This window comes from Periplaneta americana, chromosome 2 (genome assembly GCF_040183065.1).
Source record: "Periplaneta americana isolate PAMFEO1 chromosome 2, P.americana_PAMFEO1_priV1, whole genome shotgun sequence".
NCBI lineage: Eukaryota > Metazoa > Arthropoda > Insecta > Blattodea > Blattidae > Periplaneta > Periplaneta americana.
In genome coordinates, this window is record NC_091118.1 from 60934266 (window position 1) to 60946685 (window position 12420).

At 36.9% G+C, this 12420-nt stretch overlaps 1 protein-coding gene across 2 annotated transcripts in view; it reads left to right on the plus strand.

Moving 5' to 3' along the window:
- The window catches only part of IntS6 (integrator complex subunit 6), an 84991-nt gene that overhangs the window by 70905 nt on the left and 1666 nt on the right, over nt 1-12420 (plus strand). For both annotated transcript variants that reach the window (XM_069817751.1, XM_069817752.1), the window contains 3 exons: nt 300-436; nt 2469-2880; nt 5767-6120. In XM_069817751.1, the coding sequence (XP_069673852.1) occupies nt 300-436; nt 2469-2880; nt 5767-6120 (903 nt within the window). The remainder of the gene's footprint in view (nt 1-299; nt 437-2468; nt 2881-5766; nt 6121-12420) is intronic.

The window sequence follows — 12420 nt, forward strand, 5'->3', positions numbered from 1 at the left end:
CAGAAATGAAAGTTTCTTTGTATAGATTAAAAATATTTTCAATTATTTGTTATGAAATATTATCACATACTATTATTTCTATAAGTTTGTTGTGGTATATATGATCAAAAGCTTTCTTGAGATCAATAAATGCAATATGTGTTTATACCATTATATTATACATTATATAAAAGAAAGCAATATCTGTATGGCAATAGTTAAATTTTCAATGTAGGATAAGGTGAAGGTGAGTATTAAGTAATTGGAGATAGAACATGTTATACAACTGTGGTTAATTCATTATTGTCTTTTTTCTGCAGACTTTGCACATAGTATGCCTGTGAGTCAAATGGGCAATTATCAAGAGTACCTGAAACGAATGCAACCACAGCTTCGAGAAATAGAATCTGCACCTGTTCGACAGCACATGTTTGGAAATCCATTCAAAATAGACAAAGTAAGTTTCATTTGTAATCAATTTACGTCCCTCCTCTCATCCCTCCCCAAGAGTTTTGATAGTACTACGTAATAATGATATAGATAAAGTTGTGTTGTTTTCACCTGTACCTGATTGAATTTTATTGATTTCATCACATTTTAGTGAACCTGTAGAGCTTTCATGAAAGATGATAAAAAAATAAAAGAATCAAGCTGTTGGTTGAGAAATGGGATGTGAAGGAAGATAATTAAGATTGTATGAGCACGTTATGAAAATGTAAAACAGTAAGACTGTCTGCATCTGAATTGAGATTATAGTATCTTGTGAAACTGCAAAGGCTTTTGATGGATAAGACAATAAACAAAGTAAAAAATAAATGTATGAGTAGAGACAAGAAGTCCTAAGGCTGCTGTGTGTTGTGGACAGACGCACAGTATTAAAGACCAAGGGGAGGGAATGTTGAACTTTTCCTCCTCCTCCTCCTCCTTCTTCTTCTTCTTCTTCTTCTTCTTCTTCTTCTTCCCTTCAAGTATTAGGCTATATGGCCTGTTACGATCTCACAGTTGAATTTTCAATCCAGCACTTCTTTGAACGACTGAGAGATCTCTTCCCGTTTGGACGATAGTGGAGCATGATGTTTGGGATTCTATCACTATGCATGTGATGCAGATCCAGTTGTTCCGATAAAATTCTTCCATTACATCTTCATTGCGTTTGTGATTCCATTTCGTATTTCCCCCTGTATGTCTCATAAATTTCATTTCATTGGCCATTATTCTGCTTTTGTCTTTTTTTCTCAATGTCCATGCCTCACTGCCGTAACAAAGTACAGGTCTCGCCAAAGTCTTGTATAGGTGAATTCTAGTATGCCTTTGTACTAGGGAAAGTTTCATAATGTTAATTATTCCCATTGTTTTGGTATATATAGAAATGTTCTGTGAAATGTCTACTTCATGGAAAAAAGATAATGTGTATCCGAGATATGTAAAATAATTTAGTCTTTCTAATATTTTTTAATCTAAACATACTTTGCTGGGCACAGGGTATTTTCCGCAGAAGGCCATAATTTTAGTTTTTCCTTTATTGATTTTCATATATTTAATTCCAATTTTGTTAAAATTAAAAATTGAACGTTGTAATTCATCTACTGAGGATGCCACCAGAGCTATATCGCCTGCAAAAAGTAATGAATCTAGTTGTAAATGTCTATTGAGGTAATTGTTTCCATTCTCTAATTATTTGATGTTGAACTTTTCGTACATCCCTTAATTATGAAATAGTCCCGGTACATCTCTTCATGAGCTGTTGCAATAGGCACTGCGGCTGCAGTATTTGTTCTATTGCATTGAATGAGTGGAAGCACATCACACGTGGTCAGGAGTGAAGGTTTATGCAACCAAAGGAAAATTCTTCCAAGATATAATCGAATTGCGTAAGCAATCTGCAGTAGGTTCTCCAATATAGACTCAAACTACACTATAAAAAAAGTCCATTCATTAGCAGAAAAGGGCAAAATGCAACAAAAAATTACCAGTAGACATTAAAAGACCGAAAAATGCAAAATAAAAGTATGTTATATTTTAGTTTGTGTTGAAGTGAAACAAATTTGTATTGCATCCTGCATTGTCTGTGATGTCTCAGAAAAAGGATGATATTTCATTTTAGTGTTATTTCTGTCAAAACTGGTAAAAAAAATAATCACCACGGATACAGTAATCCTTTTCTTCATTTTCATTAGAAACAACAATAATTTTTGCAGTAATATACTGAATCAGATGATTATATCACTCTGTACAGAAATATCACATCACTTTTCCTCTGTACCCTTCATTTGTTGTGGTGCCATGTTGCCATTCCAATGAAATAGCATTCTCTAGTCATGTAATACTTTATAATTTTCTTTTTTTGTATCTTATTTGCAGTTTTAAACTATATTTTATGAGATTTTCTCGTATTTTCCACTCAGAGAACTCATTTTAGTTGGAAAATAAAATCATCCATGTTTCCTCTTGATCATTGAGGATGGATTTCAGTGTTGCTTTTGTTATAGCGGATGATGGTAGACGAGGCAGACATGGATCCAGTGGGAGGTGGGAGTGGAGCACATGGAAGCAGTGGTGGTCACAGAAGTGGTACAAAGCGTGGTGCATCTCAGTCGAACTCGGATCCCTCATCACCAAGACTGCCGAGCAAACGCAAACCAGGGCCAATTCCTCGCCATGTTGTTGTGAAGAGGCCAACGTCTCCTTCCCCTCCCTCGTCTCCCCTCACTTCCCCCAATTCGTCTCCTTGTCCCAGTCCTGTGTGGTTTGCACAAGATCCACCCCCTCCTTTACTCACTCCTGTTACTCCCTCAGGATTACTAGGGGCCTTGGAGCCAGGAAGAGGAGAGGCCTTGATGACTGGTCCAGACTCCGAAGGCTCAGAACCACCAAAGTTGACTATGGTCAATGGAGATCTGGGTAAGTTAAATCTGTTGTTTGAGTTGCCTAAGCTACATGAACGTTATGCATTATATATCATTCTATGAAGAGTGTGATGTCAGTGTAGCAGTTACTGGTGATGTATACCATGCCTCATTTCATTCATTTGATAGTACTGGGTGATACAAAAGTTCATAGTGTTTCGTTTCCATGTCTGAAGAAATCTGCTGGTTTGAGTTAAAGAAGTTGTCAAGCCAAGTTTGTAAAGCATCTTCATTATCATAGGAGTTTTCTTGAAGATTGTTGGATAGAGAGTGGAAAAGGACATGCATTATTGTATTGCAGCAGCACTTGATGCAATCCTTCTGGTCGTTTCTCTTCAATTGTGGCTGGAAGGATTCTTTGTTGACGACAAATGTCAGCAGCTATGGTTACATTCCTAGGAAGCAATTTGTAGTACAGTAGAACCTCTATTATCCGTGGTAATGAAGGGGATGGACTGAACAGTTAATCGAAAAAATCGGATAATCCATATCATAAAATATTTTCGTAAATTAAGTGGATAATATTTGCACTTTTATATTTCCTTCATGATCTATTGTTTAACACGCTAGGTAGTGAATCAGTATTTCTCTCATTTAAGTCTGGTTGTCAACAGCGGGTTTTTAAGTGGCAAGAAAGTTCCTTGTAATGGATGTCAGCGGAAAGATAGGAATAGTAGAGGTCTCGTGTTTAGATTTACGTACTTTTTTATTTTTATTAAATCTCGCACAATTGTAACATCAATCTCTTATTCTGATGCGAGATGAGACGTAGTTTCTCTTTCCCCAAACAACTAAATTATTTTTCGGTGAAACACTTTTTTTTTTTAATGTACAATTATAAATAATACAGGAAATGAAAGAGCAACTAAAACAGTTTTGTACGCACGCATGTGCATACACTGTTTTCTTTGTCTGCCATTAGAAAGTGTTAGTAGCAAAGATGGCGACTAGTGAGCAGAAAACTTTTTGTGTTTTACATTTTGCAAAGACTGAATCTGTAGTTACAGTGCAGCGTGCTTTTCGTATTAAGTTCAATTGCAATCCACCAAGTGATAATAACATCCATAGATGGTATCATCAGTTTGAAAACACAGGCTGTCTGTGCAACTTTGCAACTGCAATGTTGCAGCATGACGAAGATTTTGTGGATCTTGTTGTCTTCAGTGATGAATCAACATTTCACCTAAATGGCTGTGTGAACACTCACAGTGTTCGCATCTGGAGGTTAGCAAATCCCCACGAGTTCGTACAGTTGCAAGGAGACTCCCCTAAATTGAATGTTTTTTGTGCCATATCCCCACGGAAAGTTTATGGGCCTTTCTTTTTCGGTGTAGCAACTGTAACTGGTGCTTCTTATCTTGATGCTCTACAACAATGACTCTTTCCTCAATTGCAAGAAGGTGAACCAAAGAACTTTATTTGGCAGCAAGATGGCACGCTGCCTCACTGGCATATGGAAGTACGCGATTAGTTAAACGACGTACCCATTTCTGGATTGACCGAAAGGGGCCGAATGACAGAGCTTGTTTCGCATGGCCTCCACGTTCACCAGATCTTACGCCATGCGATTTTTACCTTTGGGGGGTTCATAAAGGATCGTGTGTATGTACCTCCGCTACCAGCTGACCTACCAGACTTAAGACAGAGGATTGAAGCAGTTGTTGCAACAATTACTCCAGACACACTGATCAAGGTTAGGGAAGAACTCACTTATCACTCGATGTATGCCGTGTGATGAATGGTGCTCACATTGAGCACTTGTAGCAAAACTGTTTGAGTTGCTCTTTCATTTGGTGTATTATTTATAATTGTAAGTTAAATCTTGTTGTTTTCTAATGCCAGGCGTTTGACAATAAAGTCATTTGACCTCTTGCACTCCAATATTTTTCAAAGATATTATCATGACTAGCCACTGAAGCACAGATTTTGAGGTGTTCCGAATCCATTTCTTGGTTTGAGTTGCACAATGGGCAGTTAGGGAACTGATATATTCCAATTCTAATTCTATGCAGGTGTTTGGCCAAACAATCATGGCCTGTTGCCAATCTAAATGCAGCTACAGACGATTTTCGTGGCAAATCGGGAATCAACTGTGGATTATGATGCAGAGAGTTCCATTTTTTCCCTTGTGATTGTGTTATCAAATTTTGTTTGTTGAAGTCTAAGTATGTAGATTTAATAAATCTTTTCACAGAGTAATACATAGATTTAGTAACAGGTCTGTAAGTAGCAGTGCTGTCCTTCTTTGCTAAAGCATCCGCATTCTCGTTTCCCAGGATTCCACAATGGGATGGTATCCATTGGAATACAATTCTTTTATTCAGTGATATTAATTGCGAGAGCATTTTAGTTATTTCTGCTGTTTGAGATGAAGGTGTGTGTTTAGAGACGATTAATAGAATAGCTGCTTTGGAGTCTTACAATATAACTGCATTCTTAAATTTATTGATGTGGCATAGAAGATTCCTGAGACTTTCACTTATTGCAACGATTTCTCCATCAAAACTTATTGTTCCATACCCAAGAGATCTATAAAGTGAGAATAGACAGCACGTAACACCTGCACCGGCACCTTGTTCTCTAGAGATCAAGGATCCGTCGGTGTATAAATGAAGCCAGTTTTGTGGAGGGTACCTAATATTAATTGTTTCTAAAGACAATTGTTTCATTATTTCAGTGTTTACTTCTGATTTCAGTATTTATTCTGTTAAATTTAGATTATATTCTATATTTAATAGAGTTAAAGGGTTTGGTTTAATTTGTAAGTTTTCTTTTAAATTCGGGACATTGATTTTCTGTTTTAATTCTTGATCCATGGATATAAAATATCTTGCATTATCATTTTACACAGTCTCATTCATAGTTTTTGTTTGCTTTGCAGGTGATAATATGCTGTCACATGGCTCCCTCACAGATTTCAGGCCTCGATCACCATCACCACCTCCACGCGATTCTGCTCCACCTCATCTAGAACCACTTGCTAACCACCTGCCTCACTTCAATAGCTTTTCACCTCCATTGGGTAACCATATTGATCTCGATGAGCGAAGATTAGCCATGGTACTCACAGAGATTAGCAGCAACCATGTTGGTGGTGGAACTCAATCAAATATGACAGCGGCTGGTGCCATCCCTGCAAACAACGAGCTTACGAAACGAGAAATTGCGGAAATACGAAGACACAATCTCAATGTTCGAATGCTGGCATACAAAGAAGTCAGGAGGCCAGGAAAGAGTAAGTATTTTTATCTAGTAGTTATGAAGTGCAACCCAACAGTTATTAATTAGAATGTATTGAAAACAAGAATGTTAACCCATCTTACCAAATTAATGTTCTTATTCAAGGTGCTGTGTGGTAAAAGAGATTTTAGTAACTGGAATGATACATTAAATATATCGAACTTTCATAAGACCTGAAGTGATATAACTATGCTATTTATCACTTTCCTAGGGACAAAGTCATTTCTTGAAAATTACATCCTTGTCTGTTTACACATTCCTGCATCTGCAACTACAAGTTCCCCATAAACCATTAAAATATCTCGATAGAAATTAAGTGAATCCCTTCACGAATATTAGCCTTCAGTGTTCACTAATATCATGAGGAGTCCACACCTGTGGAGTAATGGTTAGCGCATCTGACTGCGAAACCAGGTGGCCAGGATTCAAATCCCGGTCGGTGCAAGTTACCTGGTTGAGTGAGGTTTTTTTCTGGAGTTTTCCCTCAACCCAATATGACCAAATACTGGGTAACTATTGATGGTGGATCCCGGACTCATTTCACCAACATCACCATTTCATTCAGACGCTAAATAACCTGAGATTTTGATACAGTATCGTGAAACAATCCACAAAAAAAAATATCACGAGGACGACGTGAAAACACTCGCTATTCAAAATCCCCATAAAAAGAAATCACTCGCAAAAAGATCTGGGGATCTCGCTAGGCCAGAAAACATCTGTTCCTGGAAATGATGAGATTTCCAAACAACTCCCATACAGTGGTGATGGATGTTCTGTTGCTTCATCCTGCTGAAACCTAGTTGACTCATTCACTTGAAGCCTCTTCAGTTCATTGGCCAAAAAAGCCTGAACTATGTTAATATATCAATCCAAATTCACAATAATGCTTCTACATTCTCTGGTGTTTGAACAGTTTCCTTGTCCATATAGAGTGAGCCGACAGATCTGGATCATGATGCCATATTGAAAGTGACACTGGAACTCTCATCTTGCAGCTTTTACAGTTATTGTTTTTGTGAAATTATTTTACAGGTGCATGTTGCTCACCAAACCAGATGTCATCATTTTAGGAACAAGATAGCATCGCTGTATAGAGGATTCCATGTTAAGAAAAAAGCATTGGGCATATGGAGCTATTCCATCAAATGACCAGTTGCCATAGAAATGCCTACCTATCACATAGCTTCTACAATGTACATAGTAGGCAAGGCTCATAAAAGCAATGCTTTTTTCTTAATATGGAATTCTCTGTAGTCGTGCCAACATAAATAAATGGTTTTAAAATGCAAAAATCAAAATCTCCTGTTACTTCATGCCACCTTATAGAGCCTAGCTATGTCTATGGCTCAGGTGCTAACATGCTGATCTTCTATTCGGGTGATTCAGGTTCGATTTCCAACCAGGTTATGATGAAATTTGTGGCGGACAGAGCAGACATAGAGGGTTTTCTCAAGGTACTCCATTTCCCTCTTGTCATTCCACCAACACACTCCACTCTTCATTTTGTCTATCATCTGCATTAATAAAAATAGGCTGGGTGAAGTCTTGGGGATAGTATGGGTTTCGGATGCTCATATAGGAAGGGCTTGGGACTCCGGGCCCTGGGACTTCCCAGGTTGTGTGTGGATGGGATCTGGCTCTGTCAGAGGCTGAAGCAGAATGGCCCACCTGTCAACCAACGATGACAGGAAGGGCTTGGGATTCCAAGTCCCTGAGGCTTATCAGGCTACTCGTATGTGAAACGGGACCTGGCTTTATCAGGGGCTGAAGTAGGATGGCCCACCTGTCAGCATCAGATTTATGAATGCCACCCAGGCTACCTGTCTGATTTTGAGAATCATTGCATGTAGAGGGCGCACAATGAGCCAAAGCATACCAAGGTCCATTCCTTAGTGATATTGTCATCATTGGAAGCTTCAGGAATCTTTACTTTGTTATAGATACCTTATGTGCTTGTTACTGAATTTCCATAATTTTATTTAATTCTTTTGAGCTTTAATTTTATTTTTGGAAACTGGGAAAAAGCCACAGGGAGCAAATTCTTGACTATAGTCAGAGCAAAGAACTGCTGCCCTTTTCTTTCTAATTATAAAAGGTATAAAATGAAATGTAATGATACAAAAAAAAATTATAGGTTTTTACAGAAATATGTTTTCAGTGTCTCTAATATCGAAAAAGTAGCTTTTGGTATACTATCTCGATCTTACTCGATCTTACTAGTAAACTGTGTATAGTTTTTATACAAGACTTATGCAGAGATGAGACAGAAAACGTTACTAAGAAACCATGCATAAGCGATGAATGTATAAACAGTCTGTAACTATACAATGGGAATTGCTTTGCAGTAGTTATATACACGAAACCCCTTGTTTAAGTGTTGTATATAGAGAATAAATGGTCGCCCCTCTAACAGCTGTTCGTGTAGACTGTCATTTTATGATGGTTGCAACCACAGAAAAACAAACCAAAGAACACAGAATAATTAGGATAATATTGCTGTAGCTTATACTCTTTGACCAAAATATAGTGTGGTAATCGATCAGAGCCAGTTGTACTATCAATACTTAACACTGCACACTAGAGCGCTCTACCGGATGCAGTAGAGAACCACAGATATTCTATTACCTTTCGTAATGAAGTAATGACGAAACTATGACGTAGCTGTAACAGTTATACTGTTATACATGACATATGTAGTGATTATTAGTAAGGAATTTACACACTACTTATAAAAGAGTTACTCATTGTACAAGTATAAGACAGTTAAACGTCTGTATATAGAGTTTTTATTAGTAAGACCGTCTGTGTGTAATGGTTTCTTCTAACTATTGGACACATTTTGTTCATTTTGAGTTTCTACAAATCAATTTAACTGAGAATGATGTAGGTACATGAAATACACTGTGTCTGAGATGAACATTACCAATAAAAAAGTTGTATAACTAATAAATTTATCTAAATGCTGTTTGCTGCAGGAAACAGGAACTCGCTAAGTTTTTTACAGTGACAACACTAATTTCATTCCTCATGATTTCCACTATATGTTCAATTATTGTTGGGTTTTATGTTAGCAACACTGTTATTTCAGTCACTATTGCTGACATTTCTGTATTGATACATTCTGCCATACCACATAAGGTGCACATGTGGAGATTTATTGATAACCATAAAAACTTGGTGAGTTTCTCTAACTTTTGTAGCAAATGGCATTTGGATAAATTTGTGTAAGTTGTGTTCCTCCCGGACACTATGTACAATACATTCTAGTAAATTTAAATTGTAACTTTATTTAATTACACATGGAATAGTGCTCTACTTGACTGACCATTTTACTTTCTCATTAGAGAAAGTATTGTGATGCTGCAAAAATAGTTATTTATGACACAAATGTTAAAAGTGAGATTTATTTTGTGACTAGGAATGTTTGGAAAACGAGACTGCAGTCCACATGGAGCAATTCTCAGACAAAATAAAATAATTTTTTTACATATACACTATTTTTAGAGACAATTTCCCCAACTTCTTCACTGCTGCATTCCCCTTCATTGTAATAGTGAAACTTTTTCACATTTAAAATAGACATCGGTATAGCTCAGTGGTAGAGCATTCAACTGCAGATTGAGAGGCCCCCAGTTCCTTATTGTTTCATAATTACATTTAATTCTTAATTGTTTCATATAGTTACCAATAAAATAATGTGAAGCAATTTATTTAATTTGTATCATCATTATTCTCTTATTGTGTCCTTTTGGAAGGTCGATTCCAAATATGCCTCCATTCGGCTCTGTCTTCCCAATCTTTTTCTCTGTTTATATCATTCCACTTGTATCCCCGTTCTTGTAAGTTCTTCTGAATTTGATCTATCCATCTTTCTCGTGGTCTTCCCATTGGTCATCTTCCTATCACTTTTAAATTGAATATGCGTTGAAAATACTGTACTGTAAGACATGTCTTTGGTCAATGTTACAATCTGTCGAGGAAAATCACCAGTTGAAGAGGTGGTTTTCCCTCTCAAGTTATAAAATGCACGTTATCTGTGCTGCACAAACTTCCAAGAAAGGGATGGGGATAGTGGTGGTTGAAACACAAAACAATTGCATTCACACCCTTCCTTTAACATTCTAAAAAAAAATTTGATGGGAGCTATGGTAACTTTCTCGTTTTCAAATTGTGTCCTAACAACTGTAAAACCAAACATACTAATGGTATAGCTTCAGTTTTTGATTTGTGACGGTCATATTGGTGCAGTGAAACTATGCAAGATAAATGTAAAGACTTAAACATAGTGTTAAACTTTCAGTTATTGAACACTGTGACAGATTACCAAAAATGAGTGAACTCAGTTACAAATTTCACAGTTTCTTTTTTTGCAAGCTGTTAAAAACCAAGACAGTATCATAAGAGCGACAAAATTAAACGAAAACTTATAATGAAAGCAGAATTGTGGTGGAAAAGACAGTCAGGTGGAGTCAACTTTAAAACTATGATTTGCCGATCTTGGTGAACAAGATACTCGTGTTTATGGATCCCTCTCGTAACAAAAAGAGGAGGAACTTGCTAAGAAAATGGGAAAAGACGATTTTGTAGCAACAGAAGTATGGTTTCTCCTATAGAATAAACTGGAAAACATTATAGTGAGCAGGCTATTTATTTAAGTGCTGATAATGTAATTTTGTTTTGCAGTTTTATATTATATTACAGTGTAAGCCTACTTTATTTTAATGAAAAACAAACTACAATAGATGATTTATTTAAGCGCTGGTAATATAATTCATCCGTGCACTTTTATGTTGTATTACAAGGGAAGGTTGCTTTATTTCAGTGAAAGATTTACAACAATAAATGATTTATTTAATTGGTGATAGTATAGTGTTGTCTTCCAGTTTTATGTTATATTGTATTACAGAGTACTTTATTTTAGTGAATAAGCTTGATTGTGTGAGTAAGTAACTTCGAAAACTGAAAACAACTTTTTTTCGATCATTATCAGACTAGCAGCATTGCAGAATGATCATAATAAGCAGCTTGTGCTGTACTGTATATTTCTGCAGATAAGACGATAGTTGTACCATAAAAAACCACAAGACTAAGAGCTCGTCTTATATGACTGATACAAAAAGAAAGACAACTTAAAACTCTCCGCTAAAACCATTATAAAACACAACAAATATCATCATCATAGCACTACAGTCCAAAATGGACCTTGGCTTCTCTCACAACAGCTCTCCATTTTACTTTGTCCCCAGCCACTGTCCTCCAATTCCTCACTCCCAGGCTTGTAACATCTCGCAATACGTCGTCCATCCACCACTTCTTCAGTCTTCCTCTCCTTCTTTCTCCCTCCATTCTTGCGTTCATTACAACAAATTTCACTTCTATATATAAAATCCTGTGACATCACATTCGTCATCTGAGCAAAAGAGTGATTGTGGTGAGTCGGTTTCTATTTCATCATCAATATTTCATAACAAATCGTCCTCTGTGCCATCCATAACATTAGAAATTTCGCACTTTTTGAAGGATTTTATTACTGTTTTCATTTTCACTTTTTCCTATGATGATTGATAGTTTGGCGGTCTTTTTGAAGGACAGATCTAAGTTAAAGCCATTGTATTGTGCTTGAAATTTATACATCTTATCTGAAGGTCATCGTATCTGCTGAAATATATGGTAGTTATACTCTCCAGGAAAAAAATATGCAAATGCATGAATTTCTGGGCCCAATAAAACAATAACTGCTACTCTACAATGCGTATTTTACATAATCATGTTTTGTTTGACGTAATAAAAGTACAGTAAAACAACTCGTTTGGCTAATTGACGTTTTGGGTGATTCATGTCCAGATCATCAACATTCTGCTTTAGTAAGGCCACTCCCTGACGAGTCAGTAAAGCATCGGTACGACATCAACTCGGTAAGCGCTCTGCATGCTGAGTCAATGTCGCAGCCATATTTTGAATTGGAAGCCTCACATCGGTCGATTTTTAGTATTTAGTAGGTTATTTTACTATGCTTTATCAACATCTTACGTTATTTAGCATTTGAATGAGATGAAGGTGTTAATGTCAGTGAAATGAGTCTATGGTTCAGCACCAAAAGTTACCCAACATTTGCTAATATTGGGTTGAGGGAAAACCCCGGAAAAAACCTCAACCAGGTAACTTGTCCCAACTGGGAATCGAACCTGGGCCACCTGGTTTCGCGGCCAGATGCGCTAACCATTATTCCACAGATGTGGACACGTGGGTCGATGCAGCGCAGTACCGATGCAACATGTTTCAGCATGCAGCC